This window comes from Coregonus clupeaformis, chromosome 9 (genome assembly GCF_020615455.1).
Source record: "Coregonus clupeaformis isolate EN_2021a chromosome 9, ASM2061545v1, whole genome shotgun sequence".
NCBI lineage: Eukaryota > Metazoa > Chordata > Actinopteri > Salmoniformes > Salmonidae > Coregonus > Coregonus clupeaformis.
In genome coordinates this window covers 46,755,599-46,773,900 of record NC_059200.1, presented here as the reverse complement: position 1 = coordinate 46,773,900, position 18,302 = coordinate 46,755,599, and the positions used below count along the sequence as shown (strand labels likewise).

General features: G+C 42.2%; 1 protein-coding gene across 2 annotated transcripts in view; it reads left to right on the top strand.

The window, feature by feature from the left end:
- LOC121574034 (rho GTPase-activating protein 26) overlaps positions 1-18,302 on the top strand; it is a 149,826-nt gene that overhangs the window by 99,346 nt on the left and 32,178 nt on the right. For both annotated transcript variants that reach the window (XM_045222655.1, XM_045222654.1), the window contains exons 18-20: positions 3,430-3,589; positions 4,118-4,265; positions 5,021-5,267. In XM_045222655.1, coding sequence (XP_045078590.1) covers positions 3,430-3,589; positions 4,118-4,265; positions 5,021-5,267 — 555 coding nt within the window. The remainder of the gene's footprint in view (positions 1-3,429; positions 3,590-4,117; positions 4,266-5,020; positions 5,268-18,302) is intronic.

Here is an 18,302-nt window from a genome sequence, read left to right as displayed (position 1 = left end):
ACCCTTTGCCTTGATGACAGCTTTGCACACTCTTGGCATTCTCTCAACCAGCTTCATGAGGTAGTCACCTGGAATGCATTTCAATTAACAGGTGTGCCTTCTTAAAAGTGAATTTGTGGAATTTCCTTGCGTTTTAGCCAATCAGTTGTGTTGTGACAAGGTAGGGGGGGTATACAGAAGACAGTCCTATTTGGTAAAAGACCAAGTCCATATTATGGCAAGAACAGCTCAAATAAGCAAAGAGAAATGACAGTCCAGTACTTTACGACATGAACGTCAGTCAATACGGAACATTTCAAGAACTTTGAAAGTTTCTTCAAGTGCAGTCACAAAAACCATCAAGCGCTATGATGAAACTGGCTCTCATGAGGACTGCCACAGGAATGGAAGACCCAGAGTTAGTTCATTAGAGTTACCAGCCTCAGAAATCGCAGCCCAAATAAATGCTTCACAGAGTTTAAGTAACAGGCACATCTCAACATCAACTGTTCATAAATAAAATATATTTTGATTTGTTTAACACTTTTTTGGTTACTACATGATTCCATATGTGTTATTTCATAGTTTAGATATCTTCACTATTATTCTACAATGTAGAAAATAATAAAAATAAAGAAAAACCCTGGAATGAGTAGATGTGTCCAAACTTTTGACTGGTACTGTATCTATTTGCATTTCATGTCCCATTACATATGAGACGGTAAATCCAGAAATCGTACATTTCAGTGTTTCTATAGATCGAAATGGGCAAATGTTGGATAATGACAGTGGTGAAGTGTTCGAAACCTAGCTAAAGGGAGGGCTTGACTTTGTTGGCATGTGCACTATGATGCAGCAGTGTTTTATTTTACCCCTTAAAGCCTGAGCTGCTGTTGGATTAGAATACAGTGCATTCGGAAAGTATTCAGACCCCTTGACTTTTAACACGTTTTGTTACGTTACACGTTTTGTTACGTTACAGCCTTATTCTAAAATGGATTTGTTTTTTCCCCTCATCAATCTACACACAATACCCCATAATGACAAAGTAAAAACAGTTTATTTTTTATTTCTTTGCAAATGTATAAATAAAACAAAACTGAAATATCACATTTACGTAACTATTCAGACCCTTTTACTCAGTACTTTGTTGAAGCACCTTTGGCAGCGATTACAGCCTCAAGTCTTCTTGGGTATGACTCTACAAGCTTGGCACACCTGTATTTGGGAAGTTTCTCCCATTCTTCTCTGCAGATCCTCTCAAGCTCTGTCAGGTTGGATGGGGAGCGTCGCTGCACAGCTATTTTCACGTCTCTCCAGAGATGTTCGATCGGGTTCAAGTCCGGGCTCTGGCTGGGCCACTCAAGGACATTCAATGACTTGTCCCGAAGCCACTCCTGCGTTGTCTTGGCTGTGTGCTTAGGATTGTTGTCCTGTTGGATGGTGAACCTTCGCCCCAGTCTGAGGTCCTGAGTGCTCTGGAGCAGGTTTTTATCAAGGATATTTCTGTACTTTGCTCTGTTCATCTTTCCATCGATCCTGACTAGTCTCTCAGTCCCTGCCGCTGAAAAACATCCCCACAGCATGATTCTGCCACCACCATGCTTCACTGTAGGGATGGTGCCAGGTTTCCTCCAGACATGACGCATGGCATTCAGACCAAAGAGTTCATCCTCGGTTTCATCAGACCAGAGAATGTTGTTTTTCATGGTCTGAGAGTCCTTTAGGTGCCTTTAGGCAAACTCCAAGAGGGCTGTCATGTGCCTTTTACTGAGGAGTGGCTTCAAGTTGTAGAAACATCTCAAGGATGATCAATGGAAACAGGATGCACCTGAGCTCAATTTCGAGTCTCATAGCAAAGGGTCTGAATAGTTATGTAAGGAAGGTATTTAGGTTTTTATTTTTAATACATTTGCCCAAAAATCTAAAAACCTGTTTTCGCTTCATCATTATGGGGTATTGTGTGTAGATTGATGAGGATTTTTCTTTTGTTTAATCCATTTTAGAATAAGGCTGTAACGTAACACAATGTGGAAAAAGGGAAGGGTTCTGAATAATTTCTGAGTCTGTCATCCAGCCAGTAATAACACCATGCAACACTAACACTGGACAGGGCCAAAGAGAAAATGCTTTTTTTTCTGGCGTTTTTCTGGTCTCAGCAAAACTCCCAACTGCGATTTGACTTTGATTGGGAAGAATGTGTGCTCTCACTATGAATGTCGGCCAACTGGCATTAGTGATATGTGTTGCAATTAAAGAACACATCAGTGATAGTGATGGGTCGTTCGATAATGAACGGCTCTTTTTGAACGGGTCTTTTTATTGAACATCTGGAACCAAATCGCATCTTTGAAAGAGCAGTTCATTTGGCTCCCTGATTTGCATACTTTTACTACTGCTTTTTGAGCTCCAAACAACGATTATCTGCAAATAAGTTCACTGAAGATTGTAATTCCTCACTGCAGGAACAATATATAGTGAGGAGAGAGCCTTTTTCTGGTCCACACATTTTTGCAATGTGTACATATTTTTTTTGCAGGCCATCTAATAATTTGGTCAGGTAAAAATGTATTTGAACTTGCATGTCACAATCTGACATAACTTGTTGGCTTTAAAATGTATTTGAACTTGCATGTCACAATCTGACATAACTTGTTGGCTTAACATTAGAGATTTTCTCATGGTTTTAGGTACATCTTAAGCGCTACAGAATGAAGACCCGTTTGGGAGACAAATGAACATATATTTTAGCTGAACAGAGCCAAATAAGCCAGCTCACTGAAAAGACTCGGAATGCCCATCACCTATTATTCTGTGTTCCAAATTGCACTCTATTCCTTTTATAGCACACTAGCGAGATGTTGTTGTTGTTGGGGTGATCAATTGATTGTATTTCATTTTAATTCATGGTAACACAGACAAAAAACGAAACACCCACCCATTCCCACCCCCCACCCACACAGGAGCCCATTTACTGAAGATATCATAGCAGTTCTCTTATTTTTTCAATAACAGTAGACCATAGCTCAACATTTGTCTCTTTTAGCACCATGCATATGGGACACAGAAAGTTCCATGTTAGCTGGGTTCATAAATGAAAGTGCTCTTTGACAGAGAGTAAGGTTCTTGCCAATGCAACAGAACAATCTTTTTGGCTGCTGTAAGTCCGGCTAGCCATATTGTTTTTTCGCGACCAGTAAGTTCCATGGAAGAATCGTCATTGAGTGTTGTTGGTGAAAATTGAATATTTTTAACAACTATGGTGGATAAAGATATCAAAACCTGATTCCAGAATGAGAGGACCTCTGGGCATTCCCAAATAATATGCAAAAACATGCCTTGGGCATATCTCTCACTCACTCACTCACTCACTCACTCACTCACTCACTCACTCACTCACAAACATACCTCTTCATCTTTCTCCTTTCTTTCCCCTCCCTACCTCCCCAGTGTGGCCAGTCACCACCAGCAGAACCTGATGACTGTGGCCAATCTGGGCGTGGTGTTCGGCCCCACCCTGCTGAGGCCCCAGGAGGAGACTGTGGCCGCCATCATGGACATCAAGTTCCAGAACATTGTGGTAGAGATCCTCATCGAAAACCATGAGAGGGTGAGTCAGTCGTTCAACATAGTCCAACACCCAGTCGTGGATGACAGCGCTAGTCTCTAAGGAAGGGTGAGAAAAGTCACAACTGTAATCCGGTTAGCCTGGGTGGAGGAGTATTTCTCACTAAGCATGCCTGTGAAAACTAATGACCCACTTTTACTTGAGCAGCGATTGATCTGAGATTCATCAACCCCAGAGTTTTGATTTGATTATCTGAATGGAGCAGTGTTGTCAGAGGAATGGAGGCTGCAAGACAGTGTTGGGAAGATAAGCATCAACAGTATAATTTGCTGATAACATCTCTGAATAACTGAAAACATTATGGGAATGAAATGGAGAATATTACGCTATGGCTAACTGGTAATTCCAGTCTCCTCTCTTCTCACAAAGGCCCTACTATAGAATTGTCAAACTATGTATAGTTGTGTGAACTAATGTATAGTTAGTTGTGTGAGTAAGTTTTATTAGCCATGGGTGGGTACCTGTAGTCTGTGTATGTGTAGGTTGAATTTGCCAGTCCTGTGTGTGCAGATATTCAAGGATATGCCAGTTCCGGGAGGTGGCCCGGCCAACCTACAGCTCAACCTGCAGTCTCGGAGGAGGAGCACCGAGAACAAGGCCCCGTCCTGCAGCGAAAGACCCCTCACCCTCTTCCACACACCCACACACACCCAGAAAGGTAGGCAGAAGCACAACACACACTCTTCACCCCACACACCCTTCTTCGATGTTCAAAGTGTCAGTCGGGACAGGAGACATCCACATTGCCTGAGATTTGTTCATCCTCCTTATTAGAAATTACTTTATTAGAAGAAAAACATCTATTGACAGTATTTTATTTGCTTTAGCGGCTGACACATTGATTAACAATCTTAAATATCCTCCTCACCCACTCAAGTGGTAACCGTAACATATACACTGAGTATACCAAACATTAAGAAAACCTTCCTAATATTGAGTTGCACCCCCTTTGCCCTCAGAACAGCCTCAATTCGTTGGGGCATGGACTCTACAAGGTGTCGAAAGTGTTCCACAGGGATGCTGGCTCATATTGACTCCAATGCTTCCCACAGTTGCGTCAAATTGGCTGGATGTCCTTTGGGTGTTGGACCATTTTTGATACACACAGGAAACTGAGCGTGAAAAACCAAGCAGCGTTGAAGTTATTTACACAAACCGATGCGCCTGGCACCTACTACCATAACCCGTTCAAAGGCACTTAAATATTTTGTCTTTCCCATTCACCTATGAATGGCACACATACACAATCCATGTCTCAATCCTTCTTTAAGCTGTATCCTTTCCTTCATCTACACTGATTGAAGTGGATTTAACAAGTGACATCAATAAGGGATCATAGCTATGTCATGGAAAGAGCAGGTGTTTTTAATGTTTTGTATACTCAGTGTACATCTTCCTCTTGCTGTTATGTAGTTGAGAAGAGGAACAGCGTGGTAGTGAACTCTACTCCAGAGCCCCAGCAGCCTCAGCCGACCCAGGCCAATGCCCCCCACAACAACCGCTCAGCCACCCGCTCTTCCTCCTCAGCAGCGGACAACCATAACAGCAGCGGTAGCCACGGCCACGGGTGGACCCCACGCAACAGCCTGACCAGCACTGACGGAGACCAGGACGGGGGCCTGATGGCTAGGCAGAACTCACAGAGCCGCCCTAACTCACTGTGAGTACATATGCATAAGCACGCATGCACACACACACAGACACACAAGCTCTCTTTCTTTCTTTGTTTCTTTCTCCTTCTCACCAGAGAAGGGGTATTCTCTGCGTTGACATAATACCAGTCCGAGTGTTGATAGAAGACATGTTTGATGGAATTTGATCTTGCCTTGTGAAATCTCCCAAGGGTAAACAAAAGTACTTTTGCTTACTGGGAGATGTGAGATGTGTTCATAAAGGCAGCCTCTGGCACATTCATCCTACACATACATAGAGTACAGGTACCCATCCATGGCGCGTGTGCATCCTCTCTGATTACAAAAATACTGGAATTTTAATCCATTATGATACTTTTGAAAACCTAGATGATTACTTCTAGGATTACTTTTAAATTCAGAAAGGATGTATTTTTTTACACCTTTCTGTTTTCTCAATGACATTCAAATCAGCATTTAAAAAAGGCGCAAGTTTAAGTTTGATTCACCTGAGCGAGTCTGACCACAAGTCTCACTCTCCATTGCTCAGAATAGGAGGTGGACACGGTAGATTGAATAAGAAATTGATTTTGAGCCACAAACGGATGGCCATTTGGCAGCTGACTAAGTCTTCAATGGGCTTTTTGAAATGTCATGTCATGGAGCAAAGTGTTTTTTATTGGTTGAAAGTCAGATTTTAACAGTGTCACAACTTTTTTTACAGCAGAAAACTGACTGCTATTACAAGTGTTTATTTAACTCACCATATGGTCTTGCTGATAATATGAAAGGTGATGTGTAGGCGAGCGAGGGTGGAGGAAGAAAGAGGATAACTCAAGGGGAAGTAGGGGTGTCCAGCCCTTTTGGCTGACATAATAACAAACCTTGTTTAACTGGTTCAATGCTAGTGACTTTGGTCATTCAATGCTAGCCTATATAGTGACTGTGGTCATTCAATGCTAGCCTATATAGTGACATTGGTCATTCAATGCTAGCCTATATAGTGACATTGGTCATTCAATGCTAGATTATATAGTGACTTTGGTCATTCAATGCTAGATTTTATAGTGACTTTGGTCATTCAATGCTAGATTTTATAGTGACTTTGGTCATTTAATGCTAGATTATATAGTGACTTTGGTCATTCAATGCTAGACTATATAGTGACTTTGGTCATTCAATGCTAGATTATATAGTGACTTTGGTCATTCAATGCTAGATTTTATAGTGACTTTGGTCATTCAATGCTAGATTATATAGTGACTTTGGTCATTCAATGCTAGACTATATAGTGACTTTGGTCATTCAATGCTAGACTATATAGTGACGTTGGTCATTCAATGCTAGATTATATAGTGACTTTGGTCATTCAATGCTAGATTTTATAGTGACTTTGGTCATTCAATGCTAGATTATATAGTGACTTTGGTCATTCAATGCTAGACTATATAGTGACTTTGGTCATTCAATGCTAGATTTTATAGTGACTTTGGTCATTCAATGCTAGATTATATAGTGACTTTGGTCATTCAATGCTAGACTATATAGTGACTTTGGTCATTCAATGCTAGATTTTATAGTGACTTTGGTCATTCAATGCTAGACTATATTGTGACTTTGGTCATTCAATGCTAGACTATATAGTGACGTTGGTCATTCAATGCTAGATTATATAGTGACTTTGATCATTCAATGCTGGCCTGTAATAGTGACTTGGTTTTATTCAATGCTAGCCTATATAGTGACTTTGGTCATTCAATGCTAGCCTATATAGTGACTTTGGTCATTCCATGCTAGACTATATTGTGACTTTGGTCATTCAATGCTAGACTATATAGTGACTTTGGTCATTCAATGCTAGATTATATAGTGACTTTGGTCATTCAATGCTAGCCTATATAGTGACTTTGGTCATTCAATGCTAGCCTATATAGTGACATTGATCATTCAATGCTAGATTATATAGTGACTTTGGTCATTCAATGCTAGATTTTATAGTGACTTTGGTCATTCAATGCTAGACTATATTGTGACTTTGGTCATTCAATGCTAGACTATATAGTGACGTTGGTCATTCAATGCTAGATTATATAGTGACTTTGGTCATTCAATGCTGGCCTGTAATAGTGACTTGGTTTTATTCAATGCTAGCCTATATAGTGACTTTGGTCATTCAATGCTAGCCTATATAGTGACTTTGGTCATTCAATGCTAGACTATATTGTGACTTTGGTCATTCAATGCTAGACTATATAGTGACTTTGGTCATTCAAAGCTAGCCTATATAGTGACTTTGGTCATTCAATGCTAGCCTATATAGTGACATTGGTCATTCAATGCTAGCCTATATAGTGACTTTGGTCATTCAATGCTAGATTATATAGTAGTGACTTTGGTCATTCAATGCTAGACTATATTGTGACTTTGGTCATTCAATGCTAGACTATATAGTGACTTTGGTCATTCAATGCTAGATTATATAGTGACTTTGGTCATTCAATGCTAGCCTATATAGTGACGTTGGTCATTCAATGCTAGCCTATATAGTGACATTAGTCATTCAATGCTAGCCTATATAGTGACTTTGGTCATTCAATGCTAGATTATATAGTGACTTTGGTCATTCAATGCTAGATTATATAGTGACTTTGTTCATGGAATGCTAGCCTATATAGTGACTTTGGTCATTCAATGCTAGCCTATATAGTGACTTTGGTCATTCAATGCTAGACTATATAGTGACTTTGGTCATTCAATGCTAGACTTTATAGTGACTTTGGTCATTCAATGCTAGACTATATAGTGACATTGGTCATTCAATGCTAGCCTATATAGTGACTTTGGTCATTCAATGCTGGCCTGTAATTGTGACTTGGTTTTATTCAATGCTAGCCTATATAGTAACTTGGTTTTATTAAAAGTTAGCCTATAGTGACTTGGTTTCAGTTTATAGAACGTTCTGATTTGTCAATTAAAATTCTGCCACTTTATACCCAGTTATTATGCTGTTAGTGCCTTCAGAATGTATTCATACCCCTTGAGTTATTCCATATTTTGTCTTTTTACAGCCTGAATTAAAAATGGATTAAATAAAATAAAAATCTCACCCGTCTACATACAATACCCCATAATGACACCGTGAAACATGTTTTTAGAAATGTTGGCAAAGAAAGAAAATGAAAACTCATTTAAGTATTCACACCCCTGAGTCAATACTTTGTAGAAGCACCTTTGGAGTCGTCTTGGGTATGTCTGTATCAGCTTTGCACATCTGGATTTTGGGATTTTCTCCCATTCTTCCTTGCAGATTTTCTCAAGCTCTGTTAAGTTAGATGTGGAGCGGCGGTGAACATCAATCTTCAAGTCTTTCCACAGATTTTCAATAGGATTCAAGTCTGGGCTTTGGCTGGGTCACGTAAGGACTTTCACATTCTTGTTCTGAACCCATTCCAGCTTTGTTTTGGCTGTATGCTTGGGGTCATTGTCCTGTTAGAACGTAAATCTTCGCTCCAGTCTAAGGTCGTTTGCACTCTGAAGCAGATACTCAGCAAGGATTTGCCTGTATTTGGCTCCGTTCATTGTTCCTTCCCTCTATCCTTACCAGTCTCCCAGTTCCTGCCGCTGAAAAGCATCCCCATAGCATGATGCTGCCACCACCATGCTTCATGGTAGGGATGGTGTTAGACAGGTGATGAGATGTGCCAGGTTTTCTCCAGACATAGTGCTTTGCATTCATGTCAAAGAGTTACATTTTTGTCTCATCAGACCACATAAACTTTTTCCTTATGATCTCAGAGTCTTTCACGTGCATTTTTGCAAACTCCAGGCGTGCTGTCATGTGCATTTTTCTCAAGAGAGGCTTCCGTCTGGCCACTCTCCAATAAAGCCCAGATTGGTGAAGTGCTGTAGAGTCTGTTGTCCTTCTGGCAGGTTCTCCAATATCAGCCAAAGAACTCTGTAGTTCTGTCAGAGCAGTCATTGGGTTCTTGGTCACCTCCCTGACCAAGGTCCTTCTTGCCCGGTTGCTCAGTTTGGTTGGACGGCCAGCTCTAGGCAGAGTCTGACCAGGTGAATCCAGGTGAAAAGCTATGATCCCTTATTGATGTCACTTGTGCTCATTAAAATGTTATTTCACACGTTATTAGCCCAGAATGTTCTTTGCATTATTACATACAGCTGGAAATAACTTTTGAATATCAGAGAGGCGGTAACTCACCAGCATTTCGACCAGGAATTTCCTGAATTGGATCCTTTGTTTGTACCTTCCAAGGCGATTGAAATTAAAACAGAGGCTGCTCCAAGACGCCACCGGCGTATTCGGAGTGGACTTTTAGTACGACTCAGGAGGCGTGCACACCATCCACCGCTTCTGAGTATATTACTCGCTAATGTTCAGTCCCTGGACAATAAAGTAGATAAGCTCAGGGCGAGGATCTCCTTCCAGAGAGACATCAGGGACTGAAGCATACTCTGTTTCACGGAATCATGGCTCTCTCTGGATATACTGTCCCCATCCATACATCGTGTGGATAGGAATAAAGAACTCTCCGAAGAATAAAGGCGGAGGTGTATGTTTCATGATTAACTACTCATGGTGTGATTGTGGTAACGTACAGGAACTCAAGTCCTTTTGTTCACCCGAACTAGAATACCTCAATCAAATGCCCACCACATTACCTCCCTAGAGAATTTTCTTTGGTTATCGTAACAGCAGTGTATATTCCCCCTCAAGTCGATACCATGACAGCTTTCAAAGTACTACACTGGACCTTGTGCAAACTGGAAACTGCATATCCTGAGGCCGCATTTATTATAGCTGGGAACTTTAATAAAGCAAATCTGAGGAAAACACTACCGAAGTTCTATCAGCACATTGCCTGCAGTACTCGTGCTTCTAAAACTCTCAACCATTGTTACTCTCCCTTCCAAGATGGCTACAAGGCCCTCCCCCGACCTCCCTTCGGCAAATCAGACTCCATTTTGCTCCTCCTTTTCTATAGGCAGAAACTCAAAAAGGAAGTACCCGTGCTAAGGTCTATTCAACGCTGGTCTGACCAATAGGAATCCATGCTTCAAAACTGTTTTGATCACGCGGACTGGGATATGTTCTGGGTTGTCTCTGAGAATAACATTGACCTATACACTGACACTGTGACTGAGTTCATCAGGAAGTGTATAGGGGATGTTGTTCCCACTGTGATGATTAAAGCCTATCCAAACCAAAAACCGTGGATAGATGGCAGAATTCGCGCAAAACTGAAAGTGCGAACCACCACATTTAACCACGGCAAGTTGACAAGGAATATGATTGAATACAAACAATCAGGTTATGCCCTCCGTAAGGCAATCAAACAGGCAAAACGTCAACACAGAGACAAAGTGGAGTCGCAATTCAACAGCTCAGACACGAGACGTATGTGGCAGGGACTACAGACAATCACGGATTGTAAAGGGAAAACCAACCACGTCGCGGACACCGACATCTTTCTCCCGGACAAGCTAAGCACCTTCTTTGCCCGCTTTGAGGATAACACAGTGCCACCAACACGGCCACTCCCAAGGACTGTGAGCTCTCGTTCTCCGTGGCCTACGTGAGTAAGACATTTAAGTGTGTTAACCCTCGCAAGGCTGCTGGCCCAGACGGCATCCCTAGCCACGTTCTCAGAGCAACCAGTTGGTTGGAGGGTTTACAGACATATTCAATCTCTCCTTATCCCAGTCTGCTGTCCCCACATGCTTCAAGATGTCCACCATTGTTCCTGTACCCAAGAAAGCGAAGGTAACTGAACTAAATTACTATCGCCCGCAAGAGGAATACCTATCTAAGAATGCTGTTCATTGACTACAGCTCAGCCTTCAACACCATAGTACCCTCCAAGCTCATCATTAAGCTTGCGGCCCTGGGTCTGAACCCCGCCCTGTGCAACTGGGTCCTGGACTTCCTGACGGGCCGCCCCCAGGTGGTGAAGGTAGGCAACAACACCTCCACTATGCTCATCCTCAACACAGGGGCCCACAAAGGTGCATGCTCAGCCCCCTCCTGTACTCCCTGTTTATCCATGAGTGAATGGCCACACACGCCTCCAACTCAATCATCAAGTTTGCAGATGACACAGTGGTAGGCCTGATTACCAACAACAACGAAACAGCCTACAGGGAGGAGGTGAGGGCTAGGGTTGAATGGCGGGAACCTGGTTACCGAGATTTACCAGGATTTACTGCCCAAAACCACTCCCTTTTCCCGGGATAAATAACAGTGAGAAACTATTATAATACATTATTTATATGAACAGAACGGCGTGAAATGGAACTGTTAAATTATATGCAATGTCTAAATCTGGCTTCTCTACGGCCTCTGCGTGATGGATCAACGCTCAGGGTGGGGACAGACAGCCCATCTCAGTATGGAGCGCAGTTCACAATGCATGTAGATCTACTGTATCATCTCATTGTGGTAAAAACATTTATTGTGACAGGTAGGCCTACATTTGCAGCAGCATAGCCTAAAGTAACCTACAAATAGCAATGGTGTGTGTGTAGTCAGTAGTGTAAGTGAGTGGATGCGTGCATAGATCGTGATAATGAAGGTGCCAAAATAAACGAACACCATTCCATTGATCATTTGTGTGTGATTTTGTTGTCAGCACATTCAACTATGTAAAGAAAAAAGTATTTAATAAGATTATTTCATTCATTCAGATCTAGGATGTGTTATTTTAGTGTTCCCTTAATTTTTTTGAGCAGTGTATATCTATACATAAACACAAACAACATACTGCCCTGGTTAAAACTACCCCACTGCCCCAACCAACCTCGTCCTCCCCAGACCTCAGCAACCTTTGCGCACAGGAAGCAACCTTTAAGAGGAAAGAAAAAAACAAGGACAGCAGGGAACAGATGACAGCAGCGACAGGACAACAGGACAACACAAAACGCAAAATAAACAGTAGCTGGTTACGTGAACGACACTCATACGTCACAACACTCAGGGACAACGCGCAAGAGAAAACGTGTGTCCACCAGTATCTGCATAAACCACTACGACATCCAGATAAACGGCTCACCCGACCAGCCCGGAGACAACTCTGTTCATAAGGCGCTGAAAAGTGGCAGGTGTGTTACGCAGGCCGAAACTCATAACCGAATATGAGTACAGACCGGTGGGTGTAATAAAGGCAGAGATTTTGCGTGCCCTACGCGTCAGTGGCACCTGCCAATAGCCCTTTAACAGGTCAAACTTGCTCACAAACTTCGTTGCTCTGACCTGATAAACACAGTCCTCCATCCGAGGAAGAAGAAATTAATCTGTTTTAGTGACACTGTCTACCTTACAGTCGTCTGTACAAAATCTGTTTGCCCCATCCGGTTTACTGACCAAGATACAGGAAGAAGCCCAGCTGGAGAAAGAAGACTCTGCAACATCATTCTCCAGCATGTACCTGATCTCAGCATCCAGACAACGCCATTTCTCTGAAGAAACTCTATAGAGCCGCTGACGGATGGGGTTCAATTAAGTTTGTACGTGTAGGTGTATCAGAAAACAAAACCGGAAAACTCAGATTCAGACCGACCAACTCGTCTCGCCTATCAGCAGGTAGATGAGCGAGAAGGCTATCCAAAACATCCATCGACTGAATTTTTCAATCTATTCTGCAGTATGCAATTGTCGGGACCAGGGACATCCTCCTCACCATGCACAGACCTAGCATGACAAAAAGAAGAACCCAGAGATGTAACAGTACCAGCCAAAATAACCGGTTTACCGTCCTCTGTGGACTCCAACTGTTCGGCTCCAGAGGAACGTGCGTAACAGTGTTTTAGCAGATTTACATGAAACAGTTGATGCATTTTCCTCCAATCCGGAGTGGCAACTAGATCGTTTTCATCCCTGCACCTTAAAGGCTGCTGCCCTATGTACATAGACATATAACACTGGTCCCTTTAATGATGTTTACATTCTGTTTTACCCATTTCATATGTATATACTGTATTCTAGTCAAGTCCATCCTATTCAACAATTGCTGTACATATACACTACATGACCAAAAGTATGTGGACATGAGCTCGTCGAACATCTCATTCCAAAATCATGGGCATTAATATGGAGTTGGTGCCCCCCTTTGCTGCTATAACAGCCACCACTCTTCTGGGAAGGCTTTCCAGTAGATGTTGGAATATTGCTGCGGGGACTTGCTTCCATTCAGCCACAAGAACATTAGTGAGGTCGGGCACCGATGATGGGCGATTAGGCCTGGCTCGCAGTCGGTGTTCCAATTCCTCCCAAAGGTGTTCGATGGGGTTGAGGTCAGGGCTCTGTGCAGGCCAGTCAAGTTCTTCCACACCGATCTCGACAAACCATTTCTGTATGGACCTCGCTTTGTGAACGTGGGCATTGTCATGCTGAAACAGGAAGCCTTCCCCAAACTGTTGCCACAAAGTTGGAAGCACAGGATTGTCTTAAATGTCATTGTATGCTGTAGCGTTAAGATTTCCCTTCACTGGAACTAAGGGGCCTAGCCCGAACCTTGAAAAACAGCCGCAAACCATTATTCCTCGTCCACCAAACTTTACAGTTGGCACTATGCATTCGGGCAGGTAGCGTTCTCCTGACATCCGCCAAACCCAGATTCTTCCGACAGACTGCCAGATGGTGAAGCGTGATTCATCACTCCAGAAAACACGTTTCCACTGCTCTAGAATTCAATGGCGGCAAGCTTTACACCACTCCAGCCGACGCTTGGCATTGCGCATAGGCTTGTGTGCGGCTGCTCGGCCATGGAAACCAATTTAATGAAGGTCCCGATGAACAGTTATTTTGCTGATGTTGTTTCCAGAGGCAGTATGGAACTCGGTAGTGAGTGTTGCAACTAAGGACAGACGATTTTTACGCGCTACGCACTTCAGCACTCGGCGGACTCATTCTGTGAGCTTGTGTGGCCTACCACTTCGCGGCTGAGCCGTTGTTGCTCCTAGACGTTTCCACTTCACAATAACAGCACTTACAGTTGACCGGGGCAGCTCTAGCATGTCCGAAATTTGACGAACTGACTTGTTGGAAAGGTGGCATCCTATGACGGTGCCACGTTGAAAGTTACTGAGCTCTCCAGTAAGGCCATTCTACTGCCAGTGTTTGTCTATGGAAATTGCATGGCTGTGTGCTCGATTTTATACACCTGTCAGCAACGGGTGTGCCTGAAATAGCCGAATCCACCTATTTGAAGGGGTGTCCATATACTTTTGTATATATAGTATGCTATTCTATCCACGTATTCATCAGATATACTATATATTCTATCCACATACTGTCCATAATGTCTATACATCACATATATACAGTTGAAGTTGGAAGTTTACATACACTTAGGTTGGAGTCATTAAAACTCGTTTTTCAACCACTCCACAAATTTCTTGTTAACAAACTATAGTTTTGGCAAGTCGGTTAGGACATTTTTCCAACAATTGTTTACAGACAGATTATTTCACTTATAATTCACTGTATCACAATTCCAGTGGGTCAGAAGTTTACATACACTAAGTTGACTGTGCCTTTAAACAGCTTGGAAAATTCCAGAAAATGATGTCATGGCTTTAGATGCTTCTGATAGGCTAATTGACATAATTTGATTCAATTGGAGGTGTACCTGTGGATGTATTTCGAGGCCTACCTTCAAACTCAGTGCCTCTTTGCTTGACATCATGGGAAAATCAAAAGAAATCAGCCAAGACCTCAGAAATAAAATTGTAGACCTCCACAAGTCTGGTTCATCCTTGGGAGCAATTTCCAAACGCCCGAAGGTACCACGTTCGTCTGTACAAACAATAGTATGCAAGTATAAACACCATGGGACCATGCAGCCGTCATACCGCTCAGGAAGGAGACTCATTCTGTCTCCTAGAGATGAACGTACTTTGGTGCGAAAAGTGCAAATCAATCCCAGAACAACAGCAAAGGACCTTGTGAAGATGCTGGAGGAAACAGGTACAAAATTATCTATATCCACAGTAAAATGAGTCCTATATCAGCATAACCTGAAAGGCCGCTCAGCAAGGAAGAAGCCACTGCTCCAAAACGGCCATAAAAAAGCCAGACTACGGTTTGTAACTGCACATGGGGACAAAGATCGTACTTTTGTGAGAAATGTCCTCTGGTGTGATGAAACAAAAATAGAACTGTTTGGCCATATTGACCATTGTTATGTTTGGAGGAAAAGGGGGAACGCTTGCAAGCCGAAGAACACCATCCCAACCGTGAAGCACGGGGGTGGCAGCATCATGCTGTGGGGGTGCTTTGCTACAGGAGGGACTGGTGCACTTCTCAAAATAGATGGAATCATGAGGAAGGAAAATTATGTAGATATATTGAAGCAACATCTCAAGACATCAGTCAGGAAGTTAAAGCTTGGTCGCAAATGGGTCTTCCAAATGGACAATGACCCCAAGCATACTTCCAAAGTTGTGGCAAAATGGCTTAAGGACAACAAAGTCAAGGTATTGGAGTGGCCATCACAAAGCCCTGACCTCAATCCTATAGAACATTTTGGACAGAACTGAAAAAGCGTGTGCGAGCAAGGAGGCCTACAAACCTGACTCAGTTACACCAGCTCTGTCAGGAGAAATGGGCCAAAATTCACCCAACTTATTGTGGGAAGCTTGTGGAAGGCTACCTGAAACGTTTGACCCAAGTTAAACAATTGAAAGGCAATGCTACCAAATACTAATTGAGTGTATGTAAACTTCTGACCCACTGGGAATGTGATGAAATAAATAAAATCTGAAAGAAATCATTCTCTCTACTATTATTCTGACATTTCACATTCTTAAAATAAAGTGGTGATCCTAACTGACCTAAGACAGGGGATTTTTACTAGGATTAAATGTCAGGAATTGTGAAAAACTGAGTTTAAATGTATTTGGCTAAGGTGTATGTAACGTTCCGACTTCAACTGTACACTACCAGTCAAAAGTTTGGACACACCTACTCATTCAAGGGTTTTTCTTTATTTTTACTATTTTTTACATTGTAGAATAATAGTGAAGACATCAAAACTATGAAATGACACATATGGAATCATGTAGTTGTCACGAGAATTTTGTTATCTCAATGGTTGAAGTCAAACACTTCTTAAATCTTTGAATAATTCCCAGAGGTCTAAATCTCTAGTTTAAATAAATTAGACAAAGACCCCTTATTGCAATGGTCAGTAGGTTTATTCATTGAGAGCGCTCTGCCACAAAATGGACGTACAGTATTTTTATACACACACGTCAGAGGAAAAATCCCACCCCGCTTTAGGCGGGCTGTATTTTTCCACCGTACACATCCTGTAAACTCACACCTGGGTTTAGCTAATGTTGTTATCCTCTGCTCTCCTGACCATCAGGTCACACATACACCCACACACACACATGTTCTTATCATAGTCTACTCCTTGCTCAGGCAGGCTGCATTTTTTCTCTACTCCCATACATAGTTTATCGCTGTTCTCACAATATTCTGACTGCCTCATTGTACTTCTAACTAAGCTACACATATTATCAGATTATAGTATATTTCACACGGTTTCGGGGTGTAATAATTAGTCATTAATAATTAGTCATTACCAAATTCCTCTATCAGTAGTAACCAAAAAAGTGTTAGACTTCAAATAGCCACCCTTGCCTTGATGACAGGTTTTCATCAAGGATCTCTCTGTATGTTAATCTTTCCCTCCATCCTTACTAGTCTCCCAGTCCCTACCGCTGAAAAACAGCCCCACAGCATGATGCTGCCACCACCATGCTTCACTGTGGGGATGGTGTTCTCGGGGTGATGAGAGGTGTTGGGTTTGCACCAGACATTTTCCTTGATGGCCAAAAAGCTCAATTTTAGTCTCATCTGACCAGAGTACCTTCTTCCATATGTTTGGGGAGTCTCCCTCATGCCTTATGGCGAACACCAAACGTGTTTGCTTATTTTTTTCTTCAAGCAATGTCTTTTTTTCTGGCCACTCTTCCGTAAAGCCCAGCTCTGTGGAGTGTATGGCTTAAAGTGGTCCTATGGATAGATACTCCAATCTCCGCTGTGGAGCTTTGCAGCTCCTTCAGGGTTATCTTTGGTCTCTTTGTTGCCTCTCTGATTAATGCCCTCCTTGCCTGGTCTGTGAGTTTTGGTGGGCTGCCCTCTCTTGGCAGGTTTGTTGTGGTGCTATATTCTATAAAAAAAATTATAATGGATTTAATGGTGCCCCCGTGGGATGTTCAAAGTTTCTGATATTTTTTTATAACCCAACCCTGATCTGTACTTCTCCACAACTTTGTCCCTGACCTGTTTGGATAGCTCCTTGGTCTTCATGGTGCCGCTTGCTTGGTGATGCCCATTACTTAGTGGTGTTGCAGACTCTGGGGCCTTTCAGAACAGGTGTATATATACTGAGATCATGTGACAGATCATGTGACACTTAGATTGCACACAGGTGGACTTTATTTAACTAATTATGTGACTTCTGAAGGTAATTGGTTGCACCAGATCGTATTTAGGGGCTTCATAGCGAAGGGGGTGAATACATATGCATGCAGCACATTTCCGTTATTTATATTTTTGAATTTTTTGAAACAAGTTCTCTTTTTCATTTCACTTCACCAATTTGGACTATTTTGTGTATGTCCATTACATGAAATCCAAATAAAAATCAATTTAAATTACAGGTTGTAATGCAACAAAATAGGAAAAACACCAAGGGGGATGAATGCTGAACAAAAATTATAAACGCAACATGCAACAATTTCAAAGATTTTACTGAGTTACAGTTCATATAAGGAAATCAGTCAATTGCAACAAGTTCATTAGGCCCTAATCACTGGATTTCACATGACTGAGAATACAGATATGCATCTGTTGGTCACAGATACCTTAAAAAAAAAATGTGGGTGTGGATCAGAAAACCAGTCAGTATCTGGTGTGACCACCATTTGCCTCATGCAGTGCGACACATCTCCTTCGCATAGAGTTGATCAGGCTGTTGATTGTGGTCTGTGGAATGTTGTCCCACTCCTTTTTAATGGCTGTGCGAAGTTGCTGGATATTG